Raw genomic sequence first — 19,281 nt, 5'->3', positions numbered from 1 at the left:
TGACTTTCTTTTGGTGCTCAGACTTGTGTTAATCAGCCAGTGACCCTTTGTACCGTGAAAGAGTGGTTTTCTGTGAACTACATAACAGCTCAGACTAAATATTCAGAGAGCTAGTTATCATGTTAAAAGCTTTTGTTTTGCATGCTGCTTTGCTGGAGTGGTTAATGTCTACACGTTTCATCAAAAATTTGAAAAGTTTATTTTCATGGCAATCAAGCACATATATGTGGAATGTTTTATTTATTCTGTTGCTGCTGCCTATATTTGATCAGAAACGGTCATTTTGTAAAAGCAATGTGTAAAATGTATTAAAAAACATTATTATTGAAATATTATTACAACTTAAAATAACTGTTGTCTATTTCATGTTTTAATATAATTTATTTTGTGTTGCAAAGCTGTAATTTTAGATAATTACTCCAGTCTTAAGTGTCACACGATCCTTCAAAATCATTCTAATATGCTGTTTTTTTTTTTTTTATCAATGCTGAAAACTGTTTTCTTATTTATTTATTGATGTCTTATTTTTCAGGTTTCTTTGAATAGAAAGTTCAAAAGAACAGGATTTATTGTACTGCCGTTAAACGCTTTTAGGCTCCCCACCCATTTCTATTTTTGGGATGAAATATGACCGCTACATGTTGTTGTTCTTTTCATTCAAATACATTTGCGTTTGCATGTGTATGCAAATACTAGCAAATTTAACACTGACAGTGGCTCTCTAAATCTGTTACTGTTTGCTGGATGAAATACTGTAGATTATGAGACACTAGTAAATCCTGCCATCCTCCCGTTTATTTAGCAGTTTTGGTAGCAGATGTTTTATAAGCAGGTCAGGTCTGTTTGTAGAAGACACTGTTAGTCAGTTAGTTATTCGGTGTCCAGGTTTTTAATCCCATCACTCTAATCTCATTTGTTGTTACACCGATTGTTTGTGACCCTGTAGTTTGTTGATTGGAAAGCCTCTGGTCATGTGACTGCATGAGAGACATGCTGAGATTACTGCAGTATTTCTGTTTGTTTTAGTCAGTCTTGTCATCTTTTGTTTTTGTTGTGCAGGGCAGTATGGTAGATGTCTTGGACTTTATACTGCGCTTTGCTGCTTGCCTTCTGTCATCTGATTGATCTGATTGATTGAAGTGTCTTTTTGCTGTGAAAGCTTTGTTGGTTTTAATTTTTATTTTTTTTAAGTGAACAAATTTGTTAGTAATTTCAAAATGAGCACTTATTGTATTTAGCGCTTCAAGATTAATCGAATGCGATTGTCATGCGCATTTTTTTAGTAAAGCCGGTTCTATAATCAGCAGTAAATCATCATTACGTGGTTTCAGGTGGAGCAGCATTTTTCAACACCGAGCCATAGTTCACTGAGAGGTTACGCAAAAAATCAGGAGTTTCAGCTTCAGAGCCCTTCGGATGGAGATTTACTGCTGATCACAGAACAGTGCTTCACTGAAAGATACGCAAGAGAATCGCAGCTTCAGTTGAATCGCGATTTCAATTCCATTTCGATTTATCATGTAGCCTTATTTGGACTGAAAGTTTGCTTGATTATCCATTAGGGCTGCGCGATTAATCACATTCGATTCATCTGCGATTATGAGCATGATATTGTGTAGCTTGTCAGTGAAGTACGACTGTATATTAAGTGACACTCCACTTGAAAGCAGGTGATGGACATTTACCGCTAATCACAGAACCGGCTTTACTAACGAGACACGCATGACAATCACATGCGATTAATCATGCAGCCCTATTATCCATATATAATTTTTAGAAAAGTCATGTTGAAATGTATAATTTATACATTAGGCTTTTGAGGAATGTTTGTTTTGTTCACCTCTCAGTCTTCATTGAGTTGTGTTGTATTATATATGTTGCCCTCATTAAAAATTACAGAGCTTTATGTGAAGTTCACTCAAATTTTGCTTGACAATCCTCATAAGGCTGTGGTTCTCTCGGTTGGTTGTGCATCTTTTTCTTCCACACGTTTTCCTTCCACTCAACTTTCTGTTAACATGCTTGGATACAGCACTCTGTGAACAGCCAGCTTCTTTGGCAATGAATGTTTGTGGCTTACCCTCCTTGTGAAGGGTGTCAATGATTGTCTTCTGAACAAGTGTCAGATCAGCAGTCTTCCCCATGATTGTGTAGCCTAGTGAACCAAACTGAGAGACCATTTTGACGGCTCAGGAAACCTTTGCAGGTGTTTTGAGTTAATTAGCTGATTGGCATGTCAGCATATTCTAATTTTTTGAGATTGAAGTGAATGGTGAGTTTTTGTTAAATGTGAGCCAAAATCATCACAATTAAAAGAACCAAAGACTTAAACTACTTCAGGCTGTGTGCATTTAATTTAATACACAAGTTTCACAATTTGAGTTGAATTACTGAAATTAACTTCCACAACATTCTAATTTGAGATGCACCTGTGTGTGTGTATATATAATTATTATTATTATTATTATTTTTTTACTATTATTATATGATAATATAAGGGTTAATACAAGGTTAATGATACATTTTTTTCTGTAAATCTCCATGAAAAATAAATAGCTTTTTCAGGTCTCAGATGTTCATCAGTTGGGTGTTTATTGGATGTGGTCTGTGTTTACAGCCGGTCCAGCGGTGTGGTCTGCTCGGCCCTGCGGTCATGTACGGCACACGAAAGACCTGGGACGTCGGCCACACCCCCTGTCTACAGGAGCTCTGGAACAAAGACCTCTCATTGGACGGTAAGCAGCGTCACAAAACTGGTGTGGCAACATTCTTCTGAGGATAGTTTGAATGTTCGAGTGTATGTAGGAGGCTGGAGATACAGAGTAGGTGTGTGTGTGTTTGTGTGTGAGAGAGCTCAGTTATCGAGGAGAGAGCGAGGGATGTGTTCTTACCCACTGACAAGGAGCAATACAGTCAGATGTTTTCGGACCAAACGGAGAACACAGTGTGTTCTCTCCAGGTACAGAAGGGTACATCTTGAACACGAGGACTATTGGTTGTACCAGGGAAAATATGTACGTGTGCTAATGCGCTCTGTGCTGCACAGGACCATAGAACAACAGGCACACCAATTGTGTGAGAAACAAAGAACAAATAGGACTAAAACGGGAAGCAAACAAAGAGGAAAATCAGGGAAATGTCTAGCGGCTGGTTTTTGCAGTGATGCAGTGACAGGTTTGCATTCAGTCTGACACTCTTCTACGAAAGCGGCTCAACTGCTGTGTCATCGTAAACCGCACCGGCGAGAGGCTGCACGTCTCATCCGTGAGTGTGACAGAGAGCTGTTTGACAAACAAAACGGTAATTGTTGGTTTTTTTATAATGTTCAAGGCTGCATTGAAGTCCAGGTTAATGCATCACTCGCAGCTGGCTGTTATCTTATCATTAGTCAATGGTTTCTATTATACCTGCAGGACCTTTACCAGGTTCATGTGTTCTCTGCGTGCGTAGTCAGCTATCAAGGATTACTGTACCCAAAACGTAATATTCTGACGTTATTTATGCAATCTTCATGTTGTTCCAAATCTTTATTTCTGCCAAGTAACACAAACAGAGAAATTAATAACTGTTTTTATGCAGTGATGTTGATTTAAGGAGCTGTGAAGATTCAAAAAGAGCACAAACGCTTCAGAAAAATACAAAAATTATCTGCAACACCAGGGGTGCCTGCATGAGTGGGTTTTTTTTTTTCTAAAAGGTTAAAAAATTGTGTATATGCTCATGTTACTTAAGTGTTTTGAAGCTGCTATAGATTATTCAGTGAGAGAGTGGTCAGAAACACAAATCGATCCAGACCTCTTTGAAAAATTAAGATATTTCAAATCTCCTGAAATTGTTCAGTGGTTTCACGTGAGAAACAGACTCAAATTGAAGCCAAATTGAATTGTTAACTGAAGATCTTGACATTAGCTCTAGATTTGTTCATGAGAAGTGACCAATGTCCATGTCCAACAAGTGAACCAAATTAATAATATTATGATAATTAATAATATTTTCAATTAGCTTTTATTTCTAGTCTAGTAACATTTGAGTCATTTTTTGTGTTTTTGTCATTTTTACTATTTCTTTTTATGTTACTATTCATTTCATTTGTATTGGTTAACTTCAGTTTAATTTTAATTTAGTGCCTCAACTTTAGTTTTTAAATCCATTTTAATAATATTAATATTTGACAATATTTTTTCTATTTTTTTGTTCCCTTTTTTTTGTAGTTTCAGCGAGTTCCCTGGATATCCTAATGAGTGATGGTGAGGAGGAGAGCTCCTTCCTCTCGTTGCCCAACTCTGTCCTTCAGCGCCACTGTTTGACCTCTGACCTCTCTGAAACCTCCACCTCAGAACAGCAGCAGCTGCTCATACAGGTGTGACTCTATAATACTCTATAATACTCATTAAGGCAAGCATCACTGTTACAACTGCTTATAACTGGCTTTAGGGATTTACTGCAACACACACACACACACACACACACATATATATATATATATATATATATATATATATATATATATATATATATATATATATAATATTTTTATAATATTTTATAATAGTTGGCAAATAAAAGCTATATATATATATATATATATATATATATATATATATATATATATATATATATATATAATGCTTTTATGCAAGACTTTTTTATGCATTAATATGATCGAAGTGAAAGTAAAGACATTTATAATGTTAAAAAAAAATATATTCTTCCAAATAATTGTTTTTTTTTTTTTACTTTCTATTCATCAAAGAATCCTGAAGAAATGCATCCACACTGAAGAATAAAAATTTTGCTTTGCCATCACAGGAATAAATTATTTTTTTAAAATGTGACTCTGGACCACAAAACCAGCCATAAGGGTAAATTCTTTGAAATTGGTTTGTACATCATCTGAAAGCCGAATACATTTCCACTGATGTCTGGTTTGTTAGGAGGACAATATTTGGCCGAGATACAACTATTTGAAAATCTGGAATCTGGGGGTGCAAAAAAAAAAAAAAATTCTGAAAAAAACACCTTTAAATTTGTCCGAATGAAGTCCTTAGCAATGCATATTACTAATTAAAATTTACGTTTTTATATATTTACATTAGGAAATTTACCAAATATCTCCATGGAACATAATCTTGACTTAATATCCTAATGATTTTTGGCATAAAAGAAAAATCTATAATTTTTTTGGCAATTGCTACAAATATACCCCAGTGACTTAAGACTGGTTTTGTGGTCCTGGGTCACATATTTTAAAATGGAAAACAGTTACCAAGGTATAAAAATATTTCAGAGTTTTAATAATTTTACTGTATTTATGATCAATTAAATGTAGCCTTGGGGAGCATAAGAGACTTCTTTCAGAAACATTAACACATCCTACCAATCCAAACTTTCAATGGTACTACATACATTAAACTCTCAGCTGTCTTTGTTTCTGTGAGACCGTGTTGTGACTGAATCAGTCTTCACCAGATCATTCATGCAGGAGCTGGTTTCTGTGTGACTGGTCTGTTCTGTTTGGTTTCACAGGGTTAATAAGTCACAGCTAACAGGCAGTCTCCGTGTTTAAACAATGTTATCAGCTTCTGGGTTTCTCGGAGGACCTGGTTGCTCAGGTTCTCTGTAAATGACCTCTGGGTGCGAGTGTTTCAGTGTAAGATTCCCTCAGAGCAAGAAATCACATTTCAGTTGGTTTATTAGATGGGCCGAATGAAGTTAGTATGTCGTAAACTCTGTAAAGTAATGCGTAGTCACATATGACATGTACCCTCAATAATCCAATAGCAGCTTTTAAATACGTGAGCAAAAGTTGTATTTATACTCTGAATTTCAATCTATAGGCCTTTTTGATTGTAACGACATTAATGTTTCCATTTGAGATACTATGTAATATTCCATAGATAACTTGGATAGCTTAAGTTTATTTTTTTATGCAAGTAAAATTCTGAAACTTAAAACCTAATAAGGATCAATAAATAAATGCTGATACAGAAACGTAAGATATTTAAGATTTTTTTTGTTTGTTGTTTTTTTAAGGACATGGATGCGCACACAGTGTTGCTGCTTAGATTGGGTTCACATTGAAGAGTCACTAACAAAATCATTTTATTAACACGTGTAAACATTCAAGTCTGTCAAGTGAAGAGTTTGTTTTATTCCAGCCATTACTCCTGGTCGGAGGCTTGTGTAAATGCATTAGCTGAAACTTTGTGCTCCTTTATGTCAAAACTAGGCTAAGTTGTGCACAGCGAGTGAAACCGGCCCCCGGTCCCTAGATATGGCTGGGGTTACATAACATGATCCACTGTTAGTTAGTGAAGCATTAGGAGTGCAGTCCTCCTCTCTTTATTCTCCAAGGGTGGATAAACATCTCTGAAAAAGACAGTCTGGAGGGAGATTTGAGTGCGCTGGAATTTTCAGTCTTTTCAACACACGGTGAGCACAGGAGCGATCCGATTGGCTGGAGATCACATGTGTGGTGTGTCCCAGCCGCAGCCTTTCAATGCATTGACGACTCTTCTCAATACAAACAATAGTTTAGACATGGGATCGCTTTGTGTATGTGCTTCTCTAGATCTATCCGTGTTGACCAGGCAGTGTTACCTGTGAAGCGCCAATGATTTCCAGTCTAAGGATTTTAAGACATCAAATCTTCAAATATACGATAGCTTCATCTCAGTGGGTTGGTCTGTGCTCATTTTTCCTGATATTCGAGGTCGAGTTAATCTGTTTGATTCGCTGTTTCAGACAGTGTCACACCACTGATCTTTTTGTTTTCATGCTTTTCTCTTCTCATTTTTCCCTCTTTTTCTCCATTTGTGTGTCTCTGCGCTGCTTCTCACCATTTCACCTGTACAGAAGGTTACTTTGTCCTGCTCCTGGACGTCTGCCTACGTAATTCCCTCTGATTCTTTCTTTGTGCTTAGCTGTGAGCTACTTTGCGTCGTTCTGACGTCATCTTTACAAAGCACACTATACTGCAGTAAAGTCTCTTATGTTCATAGATCCACCCTGTTTGCTTAAATGTCTGAATTAGAGGTTGTGTAGTCATCTTGAGTGTCCGAGGTAGTTTGTGCCAGTAGGAATAGACACTTGCCCATCAAGCTTTCTTGTGAAGTTAAAGGGTTAGTTAAGTTGTCTTCATTTACTCTTATTCCAAACTTGTTTTGATTTTCTTTTATTCTGTTGATCTCACATTTTTTTGTAGATGGTCCTGGCCGTTCTTTGTGTTACTGCAAAATCATAAGGCAACACAAAAAGGAGTAAATTATGTTTTTTTACTGTTTTATTTTTTTGCATGAACACTGCTGCTGTAAAAAAAAAAAAAAAGAAATCAACCTGTGTGTGACCTACCCTTTCCGCTTTAAAAGTTTGTAGTTTTCCCCTCATAGTTGAGGTTGTGTGAGCAGGGCTGGCGTTCATGGTTTCTTGATCATGTGTGTGCAGACGCTGCAGGAGAGAGTTTGTGAGTTCCAGGCACGTTTGCGCAGCGAGGACGCCACAAAAAGACTCCTGCTACAGCAACTGCAGACACACGACCACCAGTTCAACCAACACAACCACCAGAACGAGAAACATTCATCCATTAACCAAGAACATCAAGAGCAGCTCAGACTGCAGGACGGCCAGCTCAACCAAGCTGAGTCACCTACAGGTGAGAGAGAGAGAGAGAGAGTCCTGAAGTGAGATTCTTTATATATATGTGTGTATATATATGTGTGTGTGTGTGTGTGTGTATGCATACACACATAATTATTTTTTTCATTATTGTTATTGGTTACACTTTATTTTAAGGTATCCTTGTTACAGTGTGATAATACCTTTAAGTACTGAGTAATATTAATTAACTACATGTACTTACTATATGGTTAGGGTTCAGATTAGAGTGCAACAATAAAGTATTACCTTATTATTATTAACCATTATATACTTTTTTCAATTTTATTTCTATATGATAAATAATAAAAGTCATATGGGTTTAAAATTAAATGAGTAGGTTTATTTTTTTTTATTTAAAAAAAGCAAGTTCATTATTGCTTTTCAGATTGTGGAAATGTTACATAATTGCATACATTATTAATAAATATTTTAATTACACAATTTATATTACTTTACATTTTCAAAAAAAAATATTTTTGTATTTATAAATATATTTATTTACTTATCTTGTGACCTAAAATTAGAAAATGCTGCTTGCTTGTCATAAAGTGTGTGTGTGTGTGTGTGTGTGTGTAGGTGTGAGGAGCTCTAGTGTTTTGACACAGAGGCCTGTGGATTTTCCCAGCGCTGTACAAGTGAGTAAAGTTCACTCACAGGAGCAACTGCAAAAAGACACGGGAGATCAACTCGCTCTCATTACAGGGCTGCGCACACAGGTACGTTAAACACACACACACACACACACACACACACACACAGAATAGAGCTCAGTTTTCCAGCCAGACTCACAAGAGCACCACCGGATCATTTACATTCCTCAGCCACCATGTATTGTGACCTTTGATGTATTGATATTCATTGTTTCTGTCTGGTTAGATTAAAATAGATCGATACATCATGAGGGCGGATGCATGAAACATACTGACTCATTTTTGTAAAGGGATTTGGCTGAATAATGCTGATGGTTTGTGGTTTTGTAGGTCAAGGAGCTGGAGGAGAAACTAGCGGATCAGACGCAGGAGGTGGAGAGACTGCGCTCCGAGCTGGTGAGACTGAATTATTAGGGATGGGGAGAGTGTAGAAATCACCTGATCCTGGTGGGCTGAAGACACCACACTTGTGTGAACCACAAAACCTGACCTGACCAGATTTAGTTTAATGAGGATCTAGTTTCGTTTTGTTGATAGCAGAGGACTGTACTTCATGCCTTCAGCCCTGGAAGATTTACAGTTGGCACTGAAGTGTACTTCACTGTACTGTACAACTTCCAAAGAAAGCTAAATATAATAAAACCTCACCCTATTTTGGAAAAATATTTAACATTTATTTAATGCATTAAATAAAAAGAACTGTTAAGTTACTCAATCGTTAAAAATTTTTATTTCACATAAAAACAAAAAAGGATGCATTAAATTGCTCAAATGTGACTGTAAAGACATTCTTAATGTTACAAAAGATTTCTTTCAAATAAATGCTGTTTCAAACTTCCTTTCCCTGAAAAAATGTATCACTATTTCCACAAAAATGTTAAGCAGCAAAGTCTGTTTTCAACATTGATCATAAAATGTTTCAGAAATAAATTAAATTTTAAAATATAGTCAAATAGAAAACAGTTACTTTGAAATATTTGACAGTTTTATGGTATGTAGGATCAAATAAACGTGGCCTTGGTGAGCATAAGATACTTTTTCAAAAACATGACAAAATGCATATGCAGTGCACATATTTTTACTATTAGTGTCATTACTGTAATGAACATTTGCTCATAGAAACTGATCCAAATGTATTCACACATTGAAAAATCTTTTAAATCTTTTTTTTTTTTTTTTTTTTTTTTTTTTTTTCAGTATAAAGATTGATGGGATATGCAGAGGCTTTGGGTTAGAATTTGCCAAAAGTAATTCTAGTTAGTATACAAAACTATTAGAAGTCACTAGTAAGTCCTCATTTAGCTAAGTAAATGTGTATGTGTGTGTCTAGGGGGCGACAGATCTGGAGAAACAGCTGGAGGTGCTGGAGAGTGAGAACCAGCGGCTCAAACAGGAGCTGAGGGCCAGTCAGACCCAGTCCAGCTGCTCTGCTGGACACTGCCCACACAGACAGGTGCTCACAGACAGAAATACCTTGAACCTCACACACAATCCATACTGAGATCGGAATTACTGGGTGTTTCCCAGCTGTCCTGTAACGCTCCTCTCTCTGTCTGCTGTCCCAGGATGTGGAGGTCCTGCGTGGAGAGCTGTGTCGTAAGGACGAGGAGTGCTGCGAGCGAGAGCGGCGTCTGGCTGCGCTGGAGCAGCAGGTGCAGGAGAGGACGGGTGCAGTGGTTCAGCTGCAGCAGCGGCTGGAGGAGACGGCGCAGCACAGACAGGAGCTCCAGCAGCAGCTGGAAGAAGCATCACGTCTCAGGAGCCAGAGCGAGGAGCAGCTGACCTCACGGCTTCAGGACGCTGAGGAGGCTCTGTCTCGCCAGGCTGCTCTGACACCACAGGTCAAGGTGAGAGCGTGCTACTGAAGCACTGGTTGGGTCTCATTTTGAGGTTGCATTTGTCAGCTGCTGATGTCATTGAGGATGTTTCGTTTAAGAAACATAACTATAATATATAATTGACTGTTATTCCTTATGAGCCGCAGATTACTGTCATTTCTTTTTTACCGTGCATTGGAATGGTTATTTTTCTTAAATGATACATCCCAATATAGTATACGGCTAACAGATATGACCTCTGGCTTCAGAATATTGACATTATATTGAGATATGTTTTATTAAAATGCAATCTTGAAGTACTATTATAGAGACTCTTTGCAGAAAATTAGTTTTGTAAAGAAAACGATAGTAAAGCAAATGTATAATAATAAATAAATAAAAACTGTTCCAAAAAGAGTAATCTAAGGCAGTTAAATCAAAGGATCACAGCAGTGATAATCTAAAACATTTGTTTTAAATAAAAAAAAATTATACAAGAAGGTATGAATCTAATAGATATTTTCCAAATAAATAATTTATCTATATGTAATGCTCACCAACTCATTCAGCCAAACATTAAATGTTGGAATCGTGTCCAGTTTACTATTTTTATAATATTTTTGTTCATAGAAATGCAAACTTTTTGAGCGAAAGAGACTTCTTTAAAAAATATATAAAATCTCAATTATTTCAAATTTTTGACTGGTAGTGTGAATAAAGCGATATACATCTATTTTAATTAAAAGAGGATGTGCAAATTGTCCCCAGAATAGCAAACACAGTTTGTGTATTGTGTAGTCACTTCACTTTATACTCTATTCACGTTTACAATAACAAATACTCTGAGAAGTCACAGGACACTCGTATTAAGGAATGCACCAAATTTATTGATTCTGTGAAACAAGGTGCACTTCTCCCAGCTGAAGTGATTTAATGTGTTTCTCACTCTTCCTGCAGTATGTGACCAAGACGGTTGAAGTGGAGTCGGCTCAGTGTAAGCAGGCTTTAATGGAGGCTCAGGGTCGTAATCATGCTCTGCAGGAGCAGCTGAGTGTCCAGAGACAGCTCCTCAGAGAGCTGGAGCAGCAGCTGCACGAGTCTCAGAGAAGCAGCACTCAGCTCCGCCAGCAGGTAACACACTCACGTCTGAATCATCATGTGGCCAAATACTGCTCAGACTGACCCCGTCTGTGATGGTCTGTTGATATCTCATCTCATGTCTTCTCAAAGGCCCAGTGGTTTAATAGAATCCTATGAAATCCTTCCTATTTTTCCCTCCAAATTGTGTTTCACTTTTAAATTGGCTGGATTTTAATTCAGATTAAATGAATTAAATAGGACTTTTTTACATAGGGCATTTTCATATTGAATTAAGATGTTAACAATATTACTATGAAATTATTTTTCAGAAATCTGTTCATTTTTCTAGAATGTGTTTTATATAATACACGTTTATCAAAAATGGTAGTAAGCAAATGAATGCATAAAGATAACAATTTATTTAATCTTATCTAAACAAATAAAAAAACGCATATATTATGTGATATTACTTCAAAAAAATTAACAAACTGTGTTATTTTTGTTATTTTGAGAAATAGATTCTGTTGTACAGTATTAATATAATTCTGTCATAACTTAAAGTTAAACCTAACTTTTATTTTTGGCCGGTTGTAGTGAAGTTGTGTATCTGGTTATAGTTTTCCTTCAGTGGTGAAATGCTGGTGAAGTGACTCTCAGAGCAGCTCTGGAGATGAAGTCTGTGTGCTCGTATAGTGAAACGGCAGATGCTGATAGCTCCATAAGCATCACGCATGATTCAGTATGTTTAGTGGATGAAACTGTGCCGCTCATTCGCACAGAATTCAAGCTAGCACATGCAGACTTAATATTAATACATAGCTTTAAGTCTTTAACCTCTTCAGAGACACTGATCCATAAGGTTATTTGATTGATTATTCAGCCCCTAATTTTGATTTCTTCATCCAACATTCCACATTATTTTGTGATCTCCACGTTTTCTGACTGGACTCCAGGCTCTAGTTTCAGGCCTCTCTGATATCAGTGTTGTGTCAGAGCAGGTTAACGGCTCTCTCTCTTCACTTGCGTTGCAGCTGAGGACGGACCGCGGCCGTCTGTACGGCCTGCTCTCCAAGGCTGTGGGAGGGGCTAACACCAAGGTCACCCACAGGCTCGCCAAGGTCAGCCAGATTACTCTGCAGGGGTCAAAGGTCAAAAATGTGTCATGGGTCAGATTCCAACTGTGGTTATAGGAAGCGGTTTACTGTGAGCAGGCTTTTGTGTCTGTGTCCCATTTTAAGTGCCATTCAAAAATGGAGATTCGTGTTGGCTCATGCTCATTTTTGACCTGTGAAACCCTGAAACTTTGCAGAGTAACTAGCTCCCGTTCCCTTGAGGGATACACTTTATTCTACCTGCAGTAGTGATCCCATGTAACGTACTGTGAAATGGTCAGTGTCACCCCTGTTGTGTACTTCACATGTATTGATGCTGCGTGACCCCAGATGCCCTTCCCGTGTGTGACCAACAGCCCTCCAGTCACCCACAGATCTTTTTACACTTAACTAAGTGCATTAGATCAGTCTAACTAATGACTCCGGTTAGCAGTCATGACTGGGTTTGTGTTATGTTGGGCAGAAGTAACGCATTTTTATTCAAATAAGGTGGAACTCAGGATTTCTCTGTGCTCATCTGTGATGTGTTCAAATTGTATTGTGATGATTTAGCATTAAGTAGTGGTGAGCTGGTATGGTATTTTGAAATATTAGGAAGCATAATGACCAATATAACACTGATCTATGATATCACCGATATCAGATGTTTGACTTGTTGTGTACATGATGCATGCATAACAATTGCAGCACATTTAATTTACACATTGCTTTAGCTTCACAGATATATTATACTAAATTATTTAAATGATATCTTAATAAAATTTGTGAAATAAACCGATTTATACTTTATATAGAAATTCTTTGTTCTGTAATGCTACTGTGGTGATTTTAAGTCAACGCTGTAACCACAGTCCAGTCTGAACAGGGTTACAGTTGAGCACTGTTTGATTGTATATTTTACTATTTCAGATGTTTAAAGTTTTCTCATGACATCTGAATAAGATCAAATCAGTGTCTGTAGACAGGTGTTTACACTGACAGTGATCTTGAAATAGTTGAGTACAGGCTACAAATCATACAGTGTGTTGGCGATTTAATCTCTGTCATTGTAAAAGCTCCTTTATGTTACCTTATATAATACCTCGTTTAAAACATTTTCTATTTGCATAGAACTTATGAGCTCAGTGACACAGGATTGTGTTGGCACTGGGGTCAGATGTGTTGACCGTGTGTGTGTGTGTGTGTGTGTGTTAGATCCTGGTGTATGAGGGTGAGATGGAGAGAGCTCAGGGTCAGCTGGAGGCAGAGATGCAGAGTCTGGAGGAGGAGAAGAACAGAGTGATCGAGGAAGCTTTCATCAGAGCAGAGAGCGAGATGAAGGCCGTCCACGAGAACCTAGCAGGTGAGACCATGTGTGTTTGATCCCAGGTCGTATTTCACCCTCAAGTCAAAATAGAAATAGGCCTAAGTAATTATATTGTTTTTAAACAAAACCCATTCGGATTTTCATGTTTTCCTCTCATATTCTTATTACTTTAGTGTAAACACCTTTAGTGTGCTTGTTAAACATATTCACACTGTAATAACAGTAAATGATGCACAGTTACAAGAAATGAACAATAAACCAAATCCTTTAATTGTTTGTGTTAATGAATATTACTCATTACTTATTTGTGTAATTAATTTTAAAACATGGACACCATAAAGTAAACAACCAGGAAATATACTTTAACCAAAGTGTTTAGCGTGTCATAATGCAATTTGTACCGGCTTTTGTATTGTAATTGTTATTATGCCATAATTTATTATTCATTTTAATATTGTACAACTGTATTAGTGTAATTATCTTTTTACTAAATTGAATTAAATAAAAAATTTAATAGTGTTTGTTGCCTTTTTTTCTTTTACCTGTTATGCATTAGGGATGTGCTTTATAATCACACCGCCTAGAAGTTAATAATAGGCATGCTAACTGCAACTAGTTAAAGGGTTAGTTCACCCAAAAATGAAAATTAGTTTAACTCACCCCAAGGCATCCTAGGTGTACATGACTTTCTTCTTTCAGACGAATCCATTCGGAGTTATATAAAAAATTGTCCTGGCTATTCCAAGCTATGTCATTGCATTGCTTCAGTCCAAAAGAAGTTAAATAAAAACCGCTCATCCATTAAAAAACACAGCCTAATTTAAATTTTTGGGTGAACTAACCCTTTAATAGTGAGAATTGGTCGCTATATTAAAGTGTTTCCAAACTATTCATGTTTCTAAAAAAGGCTTCAGTTTATATGTTTGTAAACTTTTTTTCATTTTATTAGTTTATTCTAATATTTTGATTGTTGTCCATCAGGTGTGCGGATGAACCTCCTGACGCTGCAGCCGGCCCTGAGAACCCTCACCTGTGATTACAACTGTCTGAAGAGACAGGTGCAGGACTTCCCTTACATGCTGGAGAAAGCCATCACCGAGGCCAAGCAGGAGGTGAGCGCACGGCACACGAGCTGACGACACATCAGCCTGACCGACCGCAGCTCATCAGTCGTGTCCGTCTGTGATTGCAGATCTGTCAGGTGATTGGAGAGGTGAGCAGTGCAAACCAAGAGCTGCTGCGCAAATACAAGCGGGAGATGAACCTGAGGAAGAAATGCCACAATGAACTGGTGCGCCTCAAAGGTGAGAGCGCAGAGATCTCTGGGAAATGTGTAGTTAGATTCTATGAAATGAGACATTTTAATTATAAAGATCTTGTTTTTCAGGAAACATCCGTGTGTTGTGCAGAGTACGTCCCATTTGTGCTGGAGAAACAAATGCTGCTGACGCCAAAAACATAGTGACCTTTGACCCTGACGATGATGCTGTTCTCTACTTGTCTAATAAGGGCAAGCTCATGACCTTTGAACTTGACAAAGTCTTTCCCACTCAGTCCACTCAGGAGGAGGTTAGTGCCTGAACCAGATTTCAACTATTGTTTTATTTCCTATGTCAGATATTATATCACAGTCTTGTTACTATATCAGTTATTGAACCCTTTCTTGTGATTGGACAGGTGTTCCAGGAAGTGCAGTCTCTGGTCACTTCCTGTATTGATGGCTTTAACGTATGCATCTTTGCCTATGGGCAGACTGGCTCTGGGAAGACCTATACCATGGAGGTATACCACATGTTCCCAAACTTCACCCTCAAACTAAATATATTGTCTTAAAAGAAAACAAGCCCTTTAGGACCTTAGATTTTCTGCATTGTGGGAATATTTCTGTAGCAAAAAAATATGCATTGCATTTACTTACTAATTAATTCATATTTATTTAATTAATATTAATATATATTTAAACTATTTATATAGTGCATGTTAATTAATATTTAATCTTATTATTTATATTAATTAATATAATTATTTAATATTTAGAGATTTTTGTTGTATTGTCATTTATACTGCTTTATATAAAAATTGTGTTATTATATTAAAGCCATATTTTATTATTCATTTTAACACTGTAACAGTACTTTCATCATTCTAAATCTAATATTTTTTTAATATATCTATCAGTGAATATCAATTATTCATACTGTTAAACATCATGTTTTATTTACTTAAAAAAAAAAGCATAGAGTTTTAATATCTGCCATTTATTGATTATAAGTCATAACATGTTGGTTGTGTAATTTTCATGCAGGGTGTCCCTGAAGACCCTGGCATTAACCAGCGTGCTCTGCGGCTGCTCTTCTCTGAAGTGTCGGAGAAAAAGCCTGACTGGGACTATAAGATCACCGTCAGCATGGTGGAAATCTACAATGAGACCCTTCGGTGAGAAACACAGACACAAGCAGAGCTGCACGGTGACAGCAGGAGGGACAGATGATGAAGATGAGGATGAGGATCATCAAATGCTCTACATGAGCTGTTTCAGTGTGATCTGCTCATCACTGCAGTTGATTCAGCTCTCCTTTATATAATTGTCCCAATGTGTTGACAGTGAAGTGTGTGTAACCTGCCACAGATTCTGCCACTCAGCAGTTATGTAAAAGCAGATTAGATTTCAAATCTCTCGGGGCATCTGCAAGACACAAACAGATCACACGTCACGCATTTCCCCCTGCACTGTATATTCACTCAGCCTGTCCTGCCTCCTGCCGTGTCTTGTAACTCAAACAGATGGGCATAGGTTATTATTTAGCTTGCATGCAAAATTTAAGTTTTGCGCATTCCTTAATGGCAACTGATGAAATGAATCAATTTGTCTTTATCCGATTCCAACAGGAACCTGTTGGGCGACAATCCCAGTGAGAAGCTGGATATAAAGATGTGTCCAGATGGCAGTGGACAGCTGTACGTGCCAGGACTCACAGAGTTCACCGTGGAGAGCGTGGAGGACATTAACAAGGTGAAGAGTTAGGCTAGCTGTGATGCTTTAGAATCAGCTTCATGAACATCACAAATGAACCAATATATCATCACTTTAGATTAGATTTTAATGGAAAAGCAGGTCAATTTGTCTTATTTTGTCTGACCAGCCAAAGTAAAGCATATCCATTGCTCTGAAAGCTATGAAAAAAGCTCATTTTTACTACTAGTATACTTCATACTGTATAATTAAAAACATATTTGGTCTGTATTTTAAATGTGGTGTCATATCAGATATGGAAATTTCTAAGGCCTCTTAATTATCAAAACTTATACTACATGCCTTCATCTGATTTTTTTTTTTTTAATATTTTTAGCAAACAAACAGCATTTTAGTATGTGTACCTTCAGGCTTAAAGATTTTTGTAATAAATGTAGAGTAAGCATAACTTTTGTTTTTCATGATCAAAAACCATGTTAAAACTAGTATCAAACATGATACATCAAGCTTTTGAGAAAGTGTTTCTTTTCAAACATCTGTTGTAATTGTTTTTATTTATATTTCAGATATTACAGGGTTAAGGTGTCATTGTTACAGTGTAATTATGCAATTAAACACTGAGTAATATTAATTAGCAGCATATACTTACTATGGGATTAAGGTTAGCTGCTTGTTATTATGCATAATTTACTATAGTATAACAAGGATAATTGTAGTATAACACAGACAATGTTAAAAAAGTTACATTTTTGAAGTTATTTAGTGAGTGTAGTCCAGATGTGTTCAATAATCAGTGTTCTGATGCCAGGTCTGTCAAATAGACAGGCATCAACCCATTTCAGTTTAATTCATTGTTTGTAATCGCTGACCCTTGACCCAGCAGGTGTTTGACCTGGGTCACATGAACAGGGCGACAGCGTGCACTAATCTGAACGAGCACAGCTCTCGCTCTCATGCCCTCCTGATCATCACGGTGGCAGGGTTCAACTCTTCCACGGGCCACCGCACCTCAGGTACACACAATGATAGTTTAAACTGGAAATCAGTCGAATACAAATACGAAGCCTTCACTTTTTGTCCTCGTTTTTGCAGGTAAACTCAATCTGGTGGATCTGGCTGGTTCCGAGCGGATTGCCAAATCTGGCGCCGAAGGCAGCCGTCTGCGTGAGGCTCAGTGCATTAACAAATCACTGTCTGCGCTGGGTGACGTCATCAACGCCCTGCGCTCCAAACACTCGCACGTGCCCTTCAGGAACTCGCGTCTCACCTACCTGCTGCAGGACTCGCTCAGCGGAGACAGCAAGACCCTCATGATGGTGCAGGTGTGTGAGCGCAGAGGCTTACTTTAAACCTCCACACATTTTGAGTGGATTTAGGGATAAAGCCTGTACTTGGTACAGCACGAGCAGACCAGGAATTTTAAGCAGTTTGTGCAACAGAAATCACCTCTTATGCTGAAGAACTCTGGTGTGGTTAAATGAAATCAGAACATATTTAACTTCCCAATAAATGTGCCTGGTCATTTTATGCACAATTTACCAATAGCTGTGTGATGAATTACCATAGTTTCTAGATGACAACCTGGGATGTTCTACCCAGAATTCTGTGTTTATATGGTAACACTGTTATTGTAACTCCAAAATGAATCTATTTCAGTAGAGCAATCAGTAGACAATACAACAAGTAACCAATGCCAATGCTTTATTAATTAATGTAACAATTTTAGTGGGGCATTTCAGTTCTGTGCTCGCTACATTAAACTGTATAGTGGGTCAAGTGTATGTCTTAATTTTGTATCATAAGGCATTGACTGTAACCAAATCTTTTGAGTGTTTCCACATAATGCCTCAAAGTCTCGATCATTTAGAAAATTGTACAAGCTGTAATTACAAGGATTTGATTGTTTTTTCATAGTCGGATCCACATAATTACAGTGATTCTGACATAAACACACCTTCATTGTTTTTTGTGTGTGTGTGGGGGTGGGGTGTGTGTGTGTGTGGGGGTGTGTGTATGTGCTCTTGTTTTTGTGACATTTCAGGACACAACTCTGTATAATGACATGGGTATGACACAGGTATTACAAGGAGAGGGTGACTTATGAGGACATAACCCATGTCCCCATTTTTCAAAACGCTTATAAATCATACAGAATTAGGTTTTTTTGAGAAAGTAAAAATGCACAAAGTTTCCTGTGAGGGTTAGGGTTAGGGGTAGGGTTGGTGTAGGGCCATAGAATATACAGTTTGTACAGTATAAAAACCATTACCCCTATGGGATGTCCCCACTTTTCACAAAAACAAACGTGTGTGTGTGTGTGTGTGTGTGTGTGTGTGCGCGTATGTGTGTGATTTGAGATTTAATCATTAATGGAATCATAACTGATTGGTTTCTGAATTGGAACCACAGTGCTTAAATTCCTTGTGATTCCCATCACAAGTTTGCCGAATGTTCGACCTACATCATCGGTTTTGTTAGCAGTTCAGTATTCCCTCTGATGCTGTTCAACTCTTCTCTCTGTATCTCAGGTGTCTCCTCTAGAGAGTAACATCAGTGAGTCGGTTTGCTCTCTGAAGTTCGCTCAGCGTGTTCGGACTGTTGAGATCGGACCCTCGTCTTCCTCGCGCCGCCAAGCAGAGACCTCCTCAACATCCTCCTCTCCAACTCATGACAGCGTGGAGGTACA

The 19,281-nt window shown here is 37.6% G+C and overlaps 1 protein-coding gene across 10 annotated transcripts in view; it reads left to right on the top strand.

The window, feature by feature from the left end:
* kifc3 (kinesin family member C3) overlaps nucleotides 1–19,281 on the top strand; it is a 42,747-nt gene that overhangs the window by 18,923 nt on the left and 4,543 nt on the right. For 6 of the 10 annotated variants that reach the window (XM_026288005.1, XM_026288000.1, XM_026288002.1 and 3 more), the window contains exons 2-20: nucleotides 2,618–2,735; nucleotides 4,212–4,360; nucleotides 6,856–6,891; nucleotides 7,444–7,651; nucleotides 8,233–8,372; nucleotides 8,637–8,702; nucleotides 9,637–9,759; nucleotides 9,872–10,153; nucleotides 11,081–11,254; nucleotides 13,510–13,657; nucleotides 14,603–14,733; nucleotides 14,814–14,925; nucleotides 15,009–15,190; nucleotides 15,299–15,403; nucleotides 15,927–16,057; nucleotides 16,511–16,634; nucleotides 17,479–17,608; nucleotides 17,688–17,917; nucleotides 19,124–19,276. In XM_026288005.1, the coding sequence (XP_026143790.1) occupies nucleotides 2,654–2,735; nucleotides 4,212–4,360; nucleotides 6,856–6,891; nucleotides 7,444–7,651; nucleotides 8,233–8,372; nucleotides 8,637–8,702; nucleotides 9,637–9,759; nucleotides 9,872–10,153; nucleotides 11,081–11,254; nucleotides 13,510–13,657; nucleotides 14,603–14,733; nucleotides 14,814–14,925; nucleotides 15,009–15,190; nucleotides 15,299–15,403; nucleotides 15,927–16,057; nucleotides 16,511–16,634; nucleotides 17,479–17,608; nucleotides 17,688–17,917; nucleotides 19,124–19,276 (2,706 nt within the window). In that variant the 5' untranslated portion in view covers nucleotides 2,618–2,653. Of the gene's footprint in view, nucleotides 1–2,617; nucleotides 2,736–2,777; nucleotides 3,301–4,211; nucleotides 4,361–6,540; nucleotides 6,680–6,855; nucleotides 6,892–7,443; nucleotides 7,652–8,232; nucleotides 8,373–8,636; nucleotides 8,703–9,636; nucleotides 9,760–9,871; nucleotides 10,154–11,080; nucleotides 11,255–13,509; nucleotides 13,658–14,602; nucleotides 14,734–14,813; nucleotides 14,926–15,008; nucleotides 15,191–15,298; nucleotides 15,404–15,926; nucleotides 16,058–16,510; nucleotides 16,635–17,478; nucleotides 17,609–17,687; nucleotides 17,918–19,123; nucleotides 19,277–19,281 lie in introns of those variants that run through there. The other 4 variants (XM_026288008.1, XM_026288009.1, XM_026288001.1 and 1 more) reach the window with 4 other exon arrangements.

The sequence above is a fragment of the Carassius auratus genome, chromosome 18 (assembly GCF_003368295.1).
Source record: "Carassius auratus strain Wakin chromosome 18, ASM336829v1, whole genome shotgun sequence".
Taxonomy (NCBI): Eukaryota; Metazoa; Chordata; class Actinopteri; order Cypriniformes; family Cyprinidae; genus Carassius; species Carassius auratus.
This window is presented reverse-complemented; position numbering and strand designations above follow the sequence as displayed.